Here is a 15,940-nt window from a genome sequence, read left to right on the forward strand (position 1 = left end):
CAAATTATTTTAAAAACATTTTTTGACTTAATGTTAACCTTTTAATTTTATTTAACTAAAAATCTCAAATTAATTATTTCAATTTATAAAAGTGGACATCTTTAAGGACTTACTATTATAGTCTTGGTCTCCGAATCCCACTGTAGAAATGACAATAAGAAATCACTAACATTGACATTTGACGTACGTCAATGTCAAGATTCACATATTACAGTAAATTATCTTATATTATGCTTTTTATCGAATAATACTTACATAATTTCTTGTAGAAATAAACATTTAGTCTTCAGACAAAATGTTGAAGTATGTATCTATAGATATCTTGGTTCTAAAATATATTTTATAACACATTTGCCATGATCATTCTAACAGCCTTGTAATGTACTTTTTTCAGGTTCGGTATAAAATCAGCAATTTTAGGATCAGCCGTTTATTATACCGTAGATAAAGGGGTGTGGAAGGACAGCGCAAAAACAAATGAACTTTACCAAGAATTAGAAAAGGGGATGTCTCCTTATGTAGGAGAACTTAAAAAGCAAATTCCTTATGAGGTACAATTTATCCACATGTCTTATATACAAGTTTTGTGTTTTTCATAATATAACAATTTATTCCTCGTTTCAGCTACCTCCTCTGCCTTCAAATGATAGGTTGACATATTTATTTAAATATTATTGGAACAGTGGAGTTAAGGCTACATTTACTTTTCTAGTCGATCTTCCAACTCATGCTTCTAATGCAGCAACAAAATCCTACAATTTTATTTCTGCTGCAATAGAGCCTGTTGAACCAAGCCCAGCCAGTAGTCAAGAAAAGGCAAAATGAATTTTAAGTAATTTATTGAAATGTGATGTCACTTGTTAAATTATTAAAATAAAAATGAGATAAATTAGTTATTAATGACATGAGTTTTATTTTAAGCATTATATATTGAAAATTATATAATACTTTATTGCATTAAAAAATTAGATTTAGATAATTTCAATGTAGAACATTGATTATATAAATAGCATGTTGAATTACAATGTTACATTTTTAAGGCTCAACATATGAGTCTGTTTACTTGGGTATAGTGTTTAAGGTGTTAACCAAGTTTTTGTTTATTTAAATGATTAATGGTAAACAAAAAAAAATATACAAATTACAAGATGGATATAGTTTTAATGTTATTACTTTATCAAAATATGTATTTTTAATCAGACATGAATTACCTATTAATTTATCTCCATCATCAATCTAACTACCCAACTGCAATCATTGATTTAAAAAGAAATGCTCCTAAATTTGATGTTATATTTTTCAAAGGTATATATATATATATTAGTCATGGGTTAGTAAGTAGTTATAAATAAAAAAACAATTACAAAAACAGACCACAGTAATCTGAGGCAGTTCAATTTATTCCTTTCTTAATGTCACTCATTCAATATCTTCACTAGACTATTATTAGTTCCATAAATATTTCTATTGCAACAAAGTATTTAAATATCCAATTATTCATCAAATGTACAGATATCCTGATATATAGAATATATATTGCTAAAAAATTTATGGAGCTAATAACATACAGACACACTGTCATTTTGAAATGTTCTCATAGTTTATTTGTGAAATGAAATATTTATTTAAAAATTTATTTATCCTAATTTTATAATTAGATTATGAAATGATAGATAGTGAAAACATCAAAATAACAGTAAATACTAAAGTAATTGCACCTAATTGTACTGATGAATGATGCATTTGGAATAATTTGTGCACATTTTTTTACAAATCAAACCAACGGGGAACTTTCTAGATTTTACAATAATATGCTTTCATGAATTTGTGAGTCAAGTGATACTAAGAAGAAATTAACCTGGATGGTATTTACAGATAATTTCTTAATCATAAATTCTGCTGGGAAGTAACATGTTCCTTTAATGATGGGTTGTAAATTTTACTACATAATATGTAAATTGGTTTATTGTTTTCAATATAATTACACTTAAAATGAAGTTGTTTTGTACATAAACATCTAAACATTAACAATAATTTTGTAGCTAATTGTCAATCTCTTGTTGAATTTGTTAACAGCTCAAATGAACACTTGAGTGTAACAACACTCATTGAAAGCTATATTAAAAGGGTAAGCTTTTATTGCTAAATTTTATCACTGTTTGGGGTGGTCAGATAATATTGTCCATGTGAGAGGTTTTAGAAAGCTGCTGAATTATATTAAGATTCCTCAGGCAATAGTCATTTCAGTTGCTAGGCAGCTGTTTCAACTTCCATTGGTTCCTCAGCACCAGTTTTCTTTTTCTTCTTTTTATTTGATTTTGCAGAAGAGTTCAGAAGAGTCTGTGAAAAATAAAATTATGTTTTCATAATTCAGTTACTATTCAAATTATTATGCATTTATGATTGTTTTAAGTTGTTGTAATTGTTCAAACCAAAATATTCTTATAAATAAATCGGCTCAAAAAAATTACTTTTATTTACCCTGTGCTTGTTCAGAACAGACTATTATTAAGTTTGTTATGAAAGATTACAGGGACATTATAATTTTAAATAGTAATAATTGTGCTTACATTTAGCTCAGGGTCCTTGATGGTGCGTTCAGTTTTACACTGACTCTTGTCGAAGGGGAGTCCTGTGATGCGGTGTGTTCCACTCGGAAGCAATAAAGCAGTGAATTTAAACTGTGCTACAATTTCACCTGGTCGTTCATAGAGCACCTAAAAAAAGAAATTTTTGTAAGTACCATAATTAATCATTTCTGTGCATACTAGTGTTCTTCAAAATTAGTAATCAGTATTTGTTACATTTTAAATGTTTACAATTTATTTAATGTTATTTATCTTAAAGAAAATAAAATTTTTAAATAGGTTTAATAAGACAAATAAGGTGAAAGATAATAAGAATTACTTTCTTGGTTTATTAACACTCAGTTATCAACATTTAAAAGTTATCTAGAGTCAATATTTTGTTCAGAAAGTACTAAAATAAAAAATCTACCAATTACATTACTGATTATGTTTTTACCTGGAAAGGCTCGATGAGTTTATGGTTAACACACTCAACGACACCAAGTCTTGCACTTGTCTCTTTATCGAAGCTACGTAGGTTGAAAGGCATTGATCCATGTTTATTTCTAACCTGATGATAATGAAAAGACAAAATTTTATGTTTGCGCATTTACATCCTATACAAAATTGTTGCCCTTATAATATAATCACTCTGTTATTTGTCTATTAGTGGGTCAGACTTATTACTGAATCTATATAATGATATAAAGAGGTAGGGGACATTTAAGGGGACAAGAATATAAACAAACTTAGCTTAAAGAAAAATAATACAGTGACCAAACAGTGACAAATCTACAAATTTCAATAGTAAACATAACAGCATAAAACCCTTTCCAAACAGTGCAGTGCATCTCACACTTTATAGGTTTCTTTAAGTAGAGTAAATAAATCAAAGTTTAAAATATGCATTAAAAAAATACTTATATTGAGATATCAATGTTTTAAACCCACAATCTCTTAAGAAATAAATTTAATTGGACTTATGTAGATAGATTAATAACAATATATTATTAATCTATCCATGTAATCTTCCTATTCAAAAATAGATAAGAAATATTACCTCACTATAAAACATCCTTGAGGCTTTCAATTTGAGTTGATATACTTCATCAGTTTTCTTGTATATTGTACATCTTGTGTCCATTTCACGTCCCTTTAACAAAGTAAATTCAGCTTAAGATAATTTATAATATATGTTTTTTTTCTATAAAACAATACTAAGTAAAATATAAATTTATCAGTATTCAAATAAATCAAGATATATTAATATTTTGATTCAAGAGTTCATACTATTTTGCTTTTCCCTGAGTACTGCCAGACTAATTATGGGATAACTAACCTAGAAAGAATTCAGGGCAATTATTTGGAAATATGACAAAATTTAACAGTTGTACTACTTACAACACCTTCTCCAGTTGAAATAAGCACATCCATGGCATAAACTTCATAGGTTTCAAAGGTTGCCTTCTCATGTTCCTTTCGTTGGGCCTCAGATGGGTTCTGAATGATGCTCTTTTCTCCATCAATACGAAACTGCTTTAGTTGGTGTGATAACATACCTTCTATTGGCTTACATGCATATTCAGCACTTATCTTTTGGACAGCATCTGTTACTGCATAGTTCTAAAATAAGCAAATATACCATTAAATAAACATCAAAAAATTTATCAAATTGCTTAAAATAATTCAAAAAACAAAGTGTATGCTATTTACACTACTTTATGTGTGGATAAATTAGTGGGTGTTTACCTCATTACCAGGTCTAAGCAGCCTCAAGGCGGCTTCACTAGCCAAATGGGCAGCAAGGAGAACATCTGCTGCGCGGCCAGTGACCTCACCACCACCCACTGCAACTGTGTGTGCTACGACAGCAATGAAACCATCTATATGGGCACCCAAGTCACTGCAATTTTTTAATAAATATATATACTTTGCTCAAAAAGCACAATCCTAAAAGTATAACAAAGTAAAGCCTTCAAATTGATTTCCTTACATACATTTTAGCAAGGTCTCCCTGTTTCAGAATATAGTCATTTTCACTGGGTATAGGTGAAAAATGGCATATACAATTATTTACGGACACACATGTTGAAAATGCTATGCCTTTCTTTGAGTCCTTTTCCTTTTTAAAGACTTTGGAAGTTTCTTCAAGTAGCAACTTGTCTCCAAATTCACATATTTCACGCGCAGACGCGTCTGGTAAGCATTTCGCAATAACTTGCTCCAAAACACCTGGAAAAGCAAGATTTTGCTCAATAAGATTATGTACCCAGTTAAAATAATGTAAGACTTAGAAAAAGCGGATATAGTGAGCGGGAGTCGGAACCACATTGTCCGCATGGCGATGACACGCGTCCATTCGACGTATATGTGCATCTACACTTTGCCCCTATGGTAAAATTAATAATACACAAATAGTATTTCACTTAAAACTTACGATTGACAATTTGTCCCGCTAACTTATACTTGGTTACAACCAAGTCTTCTGCAATAGTTTTTTCCACTTCTTTATCGTCAGCCATTTCTCAAAACTGTAGTTTGGTTAGGCAGGTACTGGCTGTCGGTTGGCCAGTTAAATGTCAGTCACGTGATCATGACGTATACACCTAAAAAATGGCGGGGAAATTTTTCATTGGAAAACAACTAAGGCCTTTTTAATGTCGTGAAAATTAAGTTTTAAAAAGGAACATGTTTAAATATTGAATTATTAATATAGAATTATTATGTTTTTAAAGTACTTTAATTTATTTAAACGTTTGGCATAAGTTACTGTGGAAGCAATTTTCTTGTTGAATAAATCATTCGAAACTTTTTTTACCAAGGATATTATTATTATTATTATTATTATATAAAGTTAAAACCTTTAAGAAGCCCAAATAACTAGACCATTAGTTATGTAAATATATGAAAGTCTACGAGTTTTTATTCTTATTTTAAGGTATTTAGACATATTTTTATGTAATACATTTTTTACAGTCATTATGTTATTTATATAAATGCTTTATACAGAATATAAAATGGTTATGTTTAATACAAATGGATTTTGAATTGTTCTACCAAGCAGTTTCATTCTTTGATATGCTTATGCCATTGAATACGTTTCAAATATTATGTGTTATCGACACTATGCTAGCAATATAAATCTGTAAGTTTTGATTGAAAATTAATATTTAAGGAAAAGTTAAATTATTAAAACTATAAAATTTGTAAAAAATAAATATTTAAAAAAAAAATCCTCCGCCCCCTCAACTTAAGACAAGTGATAAATGATAATCAAAACGTCAAAATAATATTGCGAATTGTGATTTTTAAACACAGACACAGAGTATAAATTCATGTACAAAATGACGAATAAAATTAGTAAATCTCGAATTTAACTTTTAACATAAACATTGGATGATGAAACTAAGTGAAACGGTGATATGAAAGCTTAATTCAAATGTCATAAGTTTAGTTTATTACTGTAAGTGTTTGAGTGTAAATGATTAGTATATTAAAATTAATTACACAACTGAGATTGCGGTTTGTAGCATTACTAAATATAAAATTAGTAAAATTATCAAGTTGTCTGTCAATATAAGTTAATGTCATACAAACTTTACATATTTTTTATTAATCATTAACTTAGCTTAATATATTTTTATTAAAGTAGTTAACTATTTGTAGGTAATAGTTTTTCCTTAAAAGTTAAATATAGGTATGTTTTACTTGAGATAAATCGCTGGATTAACGAAAAAAGTATATGACTGATTTCAAAAATTTTCAAAATGAGTCAACCATCAGAAGAGCTCCTATTAAAGTTAGATGAAAAGATTAACCATGGAGAAAAACTTGTTGAACAGTTAAATAGTATGCAAGAGATCGAAGGAGTTTTTAAAATGAAGAGAAAAATTTTACAAGAAATTGATTTCTTGAAAAGGGTTGGTATAATAGTAAATATAATTTATAATATATGTTCAAACAATAAGCAAGCTCATTTTTTCATTCAGTTACAAAAATCAAAGAAAGTTAAAGAGGAACATTTGTCTTGCTCAAATTTACGGCATTTGGGAGCCATGGTTGAGTGTGCGATGCGACCTGGTACTATGTCTGTTTGTAAAATATTCCATGTAAATGAAGAAAGTAAACAATTAGTTGACATTATAAGTGACGATGGCAAAACATGGACAAAAGGTAATAATTACAGGTATTATCTGTTTTCACCATACTCATTTATGTAGAAGGAAAAACAATATCAATTAAGTAACGAATCAACACATATTTTATTGGTAATGTATAATTACAAGGGAAGTTTCATTCTGGAATTGTTTCTTCTAAAATTCTTGTGTATGTACTGAAAATGATATATATGTGCAAAATACTGAAATTTTTTTTATCATATTTATATCGTGTTGAAATGTGAAAAATAATTATTGTGATGATTTTAGTGATAGCCCGAAATCCAAAGTCATTATCAGCACTTAGTTCAGGCAATGCCTCATATGGTGCACGGTCTATTCTGGATCAAGCTGAGGATTATTTAACATGTGCTAAACTATACCCATGTATGTATCTTTCACCCAAGGCAAGTATCTATAGTGCAAACTATAAATGTTTACAATCTATATTAAAAATATTTGTATAATATTTTAAAACACTCATAAATATAATATTGAATACTTGACCATAATTTGATGCTTACTAGATTAAGAGTGGATCAATTGAGTCTGCCTTTTCTTCCCTCTCTTTCACTCAGTATTTAGCTCTCACAGATGTCATGACACCCGCAACTTGCAAAGTATTGGTGTATTTTACTAGTCATTGGCTTCAAAAATTCCACTAAATGAAATTATCCTTGAGAATTAAATAAGTTTGTGTGAATATTTCATCGGAAAAATCAGTAAATAAGATACTTCTATAATTGTGCTAATACTTGTTTCAAGTTATAGCAGGTTGAGTAAAGTAATTAATAAAAAACCAGTGTTTGCCTTTCTTATAGGTTAAACGCATATTAGCATTTTTTTTTTTTACATTAGCAGCCCGTAAATGTCCCACTGCTGGGATAAAGGCCTCCTCTCCCTTTGAGGAGAAGGTTTGGAGCATATTCCACCACGCTGCTCCAATGCGGGTTGGCGGAATACACATGTGGCAGAATTTCGTTGAAATTAGACACATGCAGGTTTCCTCACGATGATAAACGCATAACTTATTATTAAATAAGAAATGCGGTGCACATTTAATTTAATTTCGTTTTTTGCTTCCAATTTAATTTAAATATTTCCAGACTTGTAATTCTAAGTGAATAATAAATCTATTAGAATAGAAGACCCAAAGGATTATGCCTGGTACATTAGGGTTGCAGGCCAGGGTTGATAAACGTCAATGTGATGGTTCACCATCATTTTCAAGTTCGGATTCCTATGGATCCGGATTCTTGTTCGGATCTTGTTCATCATCGGATTCGGTTCCTAAATAGAAACAACACCTTCGTCACAATCGCCGCCGCAAAAAAAAAGGGGTACAACTATCGCAAGAATGACTTATTCAAAAAGTTGACTATCGATATTACTGAACTTTGAAAAGAATTGTTTCATGGCCTAGTGGGAGGTGATGAGTAAATCCTTTTCAAATTCCTAGACGGCACCACGAAATTTCGCCGGGCATTATGATAATGATGAAATCTCCTTCATGAATGGCCAAGAGTGCGGGTCTTCGTATGAGTGCGGTACTGAGAATAAAATAACCGACGGTCGAAACCTTTTTAAATTAAATTTTAAAACAAAGTATAAAGAGCCTATTGTCCCTAATGCTCCCGAAAATTACCTTTATTTTCTACAGAACATGCGAAATTTCAATAAGAGTGAATTGTGCGAAGATAGATATACTGAAGTACAAAAAGCTGTACAGAGGAAATCAAACCTTTTGACAGTTTAAAACATGTAGTTTATGCAGATAAGGCGTACGGCGCCTTGACTATACAACATGACTGATCTTATCTACTGGCCATATGAAAAATGAAATGTAGAACCCGATCAGTTGATTGAAAGATTTACCATAAAGTGTCTTCTGATATGCTGCAACTTTTGCTGAGGTAATCCAGATACGAAGAGACAGATAGTGTTACGAAATTTGTCAGGGACCCGCTACTAAAGACTACTCTTAAAAAAATTCCATCATCGAATTAATTCATTTTGAATCCTGAACAAGTTACATCAGCTTTAGAAAAATGCAGTGGAGTTAAAAAATCGTTTATTCCTGTGTCGAAACCGACAAGTAGCAATAAATCTGCTTCGCAAGCGGATGGTGAAAAAGCTACTCACTTCCCCTAACAGTGTTTAGTGAATTGAACTTTCACACTTGCAGGGTAATTTTCAGGCAATACCATTTTAAAGAATTTGAACAGATTTGTAAGCATGGAACCCCTCCAATTAATAAAAAGGCATAGCGTCCCAATATTCTTTCAACAAAGCGACTGGCTATGCAAAATAGATTTGTCACAGGCCTCCTTCAATTTGCCGATAGCCTACTCGCACAGGAGGTTCCTAAGATACCATATTAAAGAAGGCACCATTCGCACGTACATCCTACCTACAGAGATGAAGGACGATTTAAAATGGTGGCCAATGAATTGTCATCAAGCGTCACTGATTCACAACCAGCCTCTGTCTCACTTTCTGACCACTTGATGGATGTACACTAACAGGATTATGGACCGAACGAGAGAAATACCTCCACTACAATCAAAAACAAATCATTGGAGCAGCACGGTCGGACTGTGGTCCAGTCGACGCTCTTTGTACAATGCGACGGCAAAACTGTCGTAGCCTTTCAGCGGAACGAAAGTGGTACCAGATCAGCACCACTGTTCACAATAGACACCGTTACTGGGCTGGAAGTATAAAAATGTTCGCGTGTTCAAAAAAGTAGCGCGATGGAATGAACAACAGTTAAATCTTTCGAAATCGTCTTGGCATTCATCTATCAATAAAACGTACGGAGTAGCATGGATTAGACAGTTAAGAATGCGTAGTACGAGTTCAACCCCTTACAACCCTCAGGAGAAATTCTAGCTCGCTTTCTCGCTGACTTAAAACATTTAATACGCCGTTACAATAATTTAATTTTGCCACCTGTCAGGATTTCCGATATTACTCAAGGTTTTATCGAATTCATTAAATTATTTAGTTTTTCTTATGTCATAGTTCTTTATATATTTCCATGTTTTGTTTTGTATAGCATTAATTAATAATTATAATTTTAAATTAGACATCTTATTAAATATAAGTGAAGATTTTAGACTTAATGACTAGTAAAACGCACTAATACTTTCCAAGTTGAGGGTTGGCACCCTGACACCTGGTAGAAGACGAGCGAGAGATATAGCTAAATAAGAGTTAAAGAAAGGGAAGAAAAAGTGGACCTCAACTGAGCCACTCTTACTCTGGTGAGCTTCAAATATAGGTAAGTATTTAATATGTGTATTAATTTTATGAAAAACACTCTTATTAAATGCCCATTTTTTTAAAAATGTTATTTGTAATTTTGGATTACAATTATGTCATTATGCAATGTGATATTTAGACTCTATCAGTTTAATTACTTTTAACATGCCTATATACATTTCAAAAATCTATTTGGCTTTTCCCAAAACCTAATTGGATTCATAAATTATTGTCACATATTTATAAATTACATACTATTTTTAAAGATAGATTGTATTTTTAGAAGGTAGTTAGAATAGACTGGTTTATGTGTTTTTTGAGATAAAGTTGACTAGAAAATATTAAAAGTATCAGTTAGCTGCTGAGAAAGGGGTAGCACATAGCCTGGAGCCTGGAGCGGCTAGGACTCCAAATCCGCCACTGATAGTAAGGGAAAGTTGTGTTACATAGTTAGTGTAGCTCTAATATTAAATGTGTATTTGTAGGTTGTGTTTGAATTTGTTAGTGGAATTGAAGAAACACTCGCTAATAAGTTAAAAGCAAAGGGTATTATAGTAAAAGGAACAATATTACCTGATTCAAAAAAACATGAAGAAATTAATGATTCTTATGAGTCCAGCGATGAAGAAATATTTGAAAGGTAATTTAACTAATAAGTGAATATTGTTTCAAAGGAAAATATGGTAAGGATATAAGCGTAGGCTAATGAAACCAGTCTGATTGTTTTATATTTTTTTGTACTCTTTTCATCATATACTTTTAATATATAATTGAGTAAAATTGTTACGATTGAAACTGTTCATAGTTATAGATTGTTCTGTAAATAAATAAATTGCATGGCATAATGTCTTATTAGGTGCCAGGTTACAATGGAAGATGTATCACAGTGTATTGAAGACCATATAGATATAAATATATTAAACTTGGATGTAACAGCAATGATGGCATATGTTAGTAATATGACAAATGGATTCTGCCACTATGTGTTCAAACAAGATGTCCTCACCCAGCAAGCAGCATGGGAGGCTGAACGACCTGTGAAACCTATATTGGAAAAACTATTTGAAGGTAAAGTATTTTTGTTTTTACAACATTTTACCTAAACTATTATTTTAGAATTTTCATATTAATAATATTATTGTTTAATTAGGATATAAAATGCTAGGACAGTATGATTCTACTGACTGATACTCCTATCCAGGTAAAAAAGTTCAATTTAACTAAAATTCATTAATGATGTTTGTTAGAAGTTTTTATATTTTTTAGGTAAAACTTTAATTTCCTGCAAAACAGCTTGGTATAATTTCGAAAAAATTGTGGAAACGTTAGGAGGTCCGATGGAGAAAAAACGTACAGCAGACTTAAAAGAACTAGTGACTGTGTATGAAGATGATTATGGAGGTTCGATTCTTCGCTTTAAATCTATCTGAAATTATTGCCTTGCCTCAAAACATAAATAGTGACTTTTAATTTTATCTTATAAAATTCTAGGGCAGAATGATTATCCGCGACAGAATTTGAAAGTAAGGGGTCATGTTCGGTTGAGATCAAAAATAATTTTCAATTTCGGCCATAGACTCAAAGCACTTACTGTATCGGCAAATGAGGGCTTTGTAAGAGCTGCAGCTCAACAGGTATAAAAATGCATGTTCTTTTTAGTTTTGCCTCCCTGTTATGTTATCTTTATGATAAAAGTTTATATGATATATGTAGTCAGTAGATAATATCAAATCCAAAAAGATTTTATCTCAATGTCATTTGAAATTAAAACTAAAAAAGATATAACTATGTTCATTAAGTATATTAAACTTTAAATTAATTATTAATATTTAGACATTAATTATCCGAATATTTTCGTAGACTATTTTTTGATGAACATACAAATATATGTATTGCTGTTGTTAGCTAGATACAAGATTTGTTTTTGGGTTTAGCGCAGATACTAATATCATTGGCATTAGTGCTTCAAGAACCTATGTGGTGGCGGACACATAGTCATTAATAGCGGACCCAAGGCTATTTGCGACAAATGCACACACACACCGATCCCAAAAAAATAAATTTAAAAAATAATAATAAAAGACGATGAATTAGTAATAAAACTACGAAAGCATAATAGCTTGTTTCTTTTTTCAGGGAGTCACATATGCAACATTTATTCACGAGTCACGAGCTTTGACAGAAGGAAAAGAAGCGACAGCTGAAAAAAATTTATGATATAAATTATTCCGTTATATCTGAATATTGTATTTTATTTAAACAAATTCAATGTGATTGTTTTAAAAAAGTACTTAAATATTTGTCTCTAACAGCCGAATATAATCGTCCTTTGATGTGATAGTAGTAATAATATTTATAAAAAATATATATGTATTATAAAAGACATTAAAACATTGTATCATTTTTAATAACATTATTAAGACATATACAAGTTAGTAAAGATCATATCATTAGAGATGTTAAAAATATATACAGGGTTATTGGTAATTCGACGTATTCCCGTTAGGAGGTAATAGGTGTGACTATTTGCGATAATTTTAACCCCCATATGCATCATGCAAAAGTGAACCATTTTTGAGTTATCACGTTTTTAAGATTTTTTCAAAATAAGTCCAAAATTGAAACTTCAAAAATTTATTAAAAAAAAAGTATCGATTAAAATATATTTTTTTCTTCTGATTTATAATAACGATTAAACACTGGATATTTTTCAATATTTAAACAATAATTATCGGTCCAAATTTAAAAATGCGAGACGATTATTTCAATATTTTTTTTATTTTTTAAAACATAATCGTTTACTTAGCTTTCCGAAAATGTATAGAAACTAGGAATTTATTTCAAAGCAACCGAAATAAAATGATCAGAAAGGGCGCTGGTGGAAATTCGTATTCGAACATGACCGAATTCGTACTAAAGGTCACTCTTTAAAATTCCCACAAAATTGATTTAAAATAATAACCAATGTAAAAAAACTTATTTACTTACTTAATACAAATTTAAAATAAAATTTAGATACATAAACAGTTCAGTAGCTAAGTTACAATTAAGATATTTTGTATTATCATTTAAATCCTGTGCACGTTATTTACGAAGAGGATTCTGAAAGAAGAGTTACTTTCTGTAGATTCATGCTAAATGAGGATTTAGAAGATGCATCTTTTTTTAAATAGAAGGAAATTACCATTAACCCTGTATATTTATATTTTATTTAATGCTGATTATAAAAAAAGGAAATATAGCTTTTTGTTTTAAGATTAACCAAATCGTTGAGGAATGTTTTAACAATTGCTGCTAGGGGTTGAGCTCGATCGTCCAAAGTTACTAAAGGAAATTCGGTGTGGTACATGGCTGCCTGGTGGATGCGGAGGGACGAGATGACGCAACCCCTAGGTTCTATACGGCGACAGGAGACCTTAAGGTGGTAGTAGCTAGACGAACGAGAGTAATGGTAGATGATATACGCTAAACTTGAGATGGCAGAGTCGATCTTAGATGGTCATATCGTGGATGCGTGGTCAAATGGGTTACCAGGATGCGGAAAGATGACTCACATTCTCAGGAACGGTGACGACGCCATCGCCATATTCATCGGCCGAGCGGCTCTAACGCGACACCTAACTAAAACTGAAAACCGAAAAAAGCGCGTGCAACTGTGAGCGCTTGGAAAAATATCAACAAAAAAACAAGGATATATTTTTATTGAAAATATTGTGATGTGTACATATTGTCTTCTCTGCCTTCACTACTTCTTTTAATAATAAACAAAATAAAATTTGTGTATTATTTAACTAGACGAGATGATATAAATTCAAAACAGTAATTGTAAAATATTTTTTTATTTTTGAGTCGAATTGAATAAGTATGAAATAACAATTCAATGGTCAAGTAAGTAAAATTGCTTGTTATTCAAGTGATTAAATATCCAGCTAACACAACAGAAAAAAAATACGTGTTTATTTAAATACGACGACATCAATTTCCCGGTATTTACGATCTTTTTGTCGAATAAAAAAAAGATATATTTATTTTTGTCTAATAATAATAAGAAACATTCTCTATCAGCGATTTAGCGTTATAGGCTTTAATAGGTTGTAAAGATGAAATAGTGAAAATTTTAAGCTACACCAAAATGTAATTTTAACTCTTTCTAGTATTTATACAAATTATTTACATTGACGTTATTATACTTCGCAAACGGGATCACTTTTCGCCGTTTGGCTTCTAAATTAGCATGTAGGCACATAGTTTCCACCCTAAAAACCAAATTTCAACCAATTCAACTCGGGTTTGGAAGCAGAGGTGATTGCGAAGCAGCAGAACACTCTACTCATATCATTCTAAAAGGAAACGAGGCCGAGGTGCTTCTAAAAGTAGATGTAAAGAATGCTTTTAACTTCTTAGATAGGGCACCTTGCTTAACGAAGTCTTCTCTAATCTCTAATCTAATCTAATAAAAAAAATGTTATAGTACACCTTCGAAATTATTTTTTGGCGAAGATACAATTCATTCTAATGTAAGCGTTCAGCAAGGAGATCCATTGGGTCCTGCTCTTTTTAGCTTAGGTATCCATAACTGCATTTCAAATTTAAAATCTAAATTAAATATTTGGTACCTAGATGATGGAACTGTAGGCGGTAAAGTAGATGACGTTATTGAAGATGTAATTAAAATTAAAGAACAATTTGGTCTTAAATTGAATTTTTCAATTATTATTTTTTTACGGACAATTTAACTCCCAAAAATATTAGTTTGGCAACGGATATATTTAATTAAATTTCACCTAATATAAAAATTCTTCATAAAGATACACTTTGCCTCCTTGGTGCACCACAATTTGACGAAGCCATAGAGCCTATTCTTAATGATACAATTAAAATATTTTCGGATAACATTGACAGATTGGGCATTTTAAATTCTCATAATATAGTTTATACCATCTCAAAAAATTGCCTTTTTGTTCCAAAATTAATGTACATTCTATGCGCAAATATCTGGAAATATCCTAGTCCAACCAATCAAATGGATGCCATCCTTAAAAAACTCTAGAAAAAAATCTAAATTTATCTCTCGATGAGTATTCTTGGACTCAAGCTACACTTCTCATTCCAATTGGTGGCATCGACGTGAGGAAAATTTCAAGTGTTGCCCTTCCGGGCTTTCTTTCTTCTGTACATAGTATTTTAAGCTTTTGTTCACAAGTAAAAAATCTAAAAAGTTGCAAGTTTAAAATCAATATCAGTCAAAATTACAAATGTTACTGAGGCGATAGAGACCTGGAAGGTAAAGTGCCCTAATGATGATATCCCTAATGAAGTTACAAAACAAAAACTTTGGGATTCGCCATTGGTCCACGTTACACTACACAGCTTGACACAAAATTTAACAAGTGCTAAAAACCATGCCAGGCTTCTAGCGTTATCAACTAAAGAGTCAAATCACTGGTTGAATTCATTACCCTCTAAAAATCTTGGAACACTTTTAGATAATGAATGTTTCCGCATATCAATTGGTCAACGACTGGGAACACCGCTGTGCTCTGAGCACAGATGTCCGTGTGGAAAGGAGGTGGACTCTTTCGGCTTACATGGTCTCTCTTGCCCAAGGAGTTCTGGCAGGCTTTTCCGCCACGGGTCTCTTAATGACTCAATAAAAAGGGTTCTTGCCACCATCGACGTTCCGGCTCTTACTGAGCCTCGTGGAATTAGTCGTGATGATGGTAAGAAACCTAATGGATTAACATTGGTTCCCTGGGAATGAGGACGGGTTCTTGTGTGAGACGCTACATGCGTTGACACGTTGGCCCCGTCTCATATCCGAGCAACAATGTTAAGAGCCGGTGTCACTGCGGAAAAAGTTGAAGCAAAAAAAAGATATAAGTATATATTCGTGTTTAACGGGAAAATGCTGCTATTCCTTGTCACCATTCCACGCTATTCAAGATTTTTGCA

The 15,940-nt window shown here is 31.4% G+C and overlaps 3 protein-coding genes across 4 annotated transcripts; 2 read left to right on the forward strand and 1 right to left on the reverse strand.

Annotated features, from left to right (window-relative positions):
- The first annotated feature begins 171 nt into the window (after positions 1 to 171).
- Positions 172 to 901, forward strand: LOC125065274 (MICOS complex subunit MIC13 homolog QIL1). Its single transcript, XM_047672800.1, has 3 exons — positions 172 to 303; positions 395 to 551; positions 625 to 901. The coding sequence occupies exons 1-3, from the start codon at positions 296 to 298 to the stop codon at positions 823 to 825; spliced, it is 366 nt and encodes a 121-aa protein (XP_047528756.1). The 5' UTR covers positions 172 to 295; the 3' UTR covers positions 826 to 901.
- Positions 902 to 1,360: 459 nt separating this feature from the next.
- LOC125065513 (proliferation-associated protein 2G4) lies at positions 1,361 to 5,158 on the reverse strand. The gene is made up of 8 exons (XM_047673184.1): positions 5,005 to 5,158; positions 4,565 to 4,799; positions 4,317 to 4,470; positions 3,969 to 4,190; positions 3,628 to 3,720; positions 3,025 to 3,138; positions 2,571 to 2,717; positions 1,361 to 2,340 (listed from the first exon to the last, which is right to left on the reverse strand). Exons 1-8 carry the CDS (start codon positions 5,087 to 5,089, stop codon positions 2,251 to 2,253), a joined length of 1,140 nt encoding a protein of 379 aa, XP_047529140.1. The 5' UTR covers positions 5,090 to 5,158; the 3' UTR covers positions 1,361 to 2,250.
- A 720-nt stretch (positions 5,159 to 5,878) lies between these two features.
- On the forward strand, positions 5,879 to 12,373 carry LOC125065512 (UPF0415 protein C7orf25 homolog). 2 transcript variants are annotated; one of them, XM_047673182.1, is made up of 9 exons: positions 5,879 to 6,089; positions 6,234 to 6,487; positions 6,557 to 6,740; positions 6,995 to 7,131; positions 10,474 to 10,628; positions 10,845 to 11,056; positions 11,255 to 11,389; positions 11,480 to 11,622; positions 12,125 to 12,373. In XM_047673182.1, exons 2-9 carry the CDS (start codon positions 6,335 to 6,337, stop codon positions 12,203 to 12,205), a joined length of 1,200 nt encoding a protein of 399 aa, XP_047529138.1. In that variant the 5' UTR covers positions 5,879 to 6,089; positions 6,234 to 6,334; the 3' UTR covers positions 12,206 to 12,373. The 2 variants fall into 2 exon arrangements, with proteins under 2 accessions (XP_047529138.1, XP_047529137.1); XM_047673181.1 differs by having other exon boundaries at positions 5,879 to 6,030.
- The last annotated feature ends 3,567 nt before the right edge of the window (positions 12,374 to 15,940 follow it).

This window comes from Vanessa atalanta, chromosome 7, assembly GCF_905147765.1.
Source record: "Vanessa atalanta chromosome 7, ilVanAtal1.2, whole genome shotgun sequence".
Classification (NCBI taxonomy): domain Eukaryota; kingdom Metazoa; phylum Arthropoda; class Insecta; order Lepidoptera; family Nymphalidae; genus Vanessa; species Vanessa atalanta.

What these genes read in the sequence shown, in the direction of transcription:
- LOC125065274 (XM_047672800.1), top strand. An exon ending in AAAAGCAAATTCCTTATGAG is followed by an intron (nt 552 to 624) that starts GTACAATTTATC and finishes TCCTCGTTTCAG; the next exon opens with CTACCTCCTCTGCCTTCAAA.
- LOC125065513 (XM_047673184.1), bottom strand. Translation starts at nt 5,089, where the DNA reads ATGGCTGACGATAAAGAAGTGGAAAAAACTATTGCAGAAGACTTGGTT. An exon ending in AGCGGGACAAATTGTCAATC is followed by an intron (nt 4,800 to 5,004) that starts GTAAGTTTTAAG and finishes TTGCTTTTCCAG; the next exon opens with GTGTTTTGGAGCAAGTTATT. An exon ending in TGCTTAGACCTGGTAATGAG is followed by an intron (nt 4,191 to 4,316) that starts GTAAACACCCAC and finishes TGCTTATTTTAG; the next exon opens with AACTATGCAGTAACAGATGC.
- LOC125065512 (XM_047673182.1), top strand. Translation starts at nt 6,335, where the DNA reads ATGAGTCAACCATCAGAAGAGCTCCTATTAAAGTTAGATGAAAAGATT. An exon ending in TGGCAAAACATGGACAAAAG is followed by an intron (nt 6,741 to 6,994) that starts GTAATAATTACA and finishes TGATGATTTTAG; the next exon opens with TGATAGCCCGAAATCCAAAG. An exon ending in GATGAAGAAATATTTGAAAG is followed by an intron (nt 10,629 to 10,844) that starts GTAATTTAACTA and finishes ATGTCTTATTAG; the next exon opens with GTGCCAGGTTACAATGGAAG.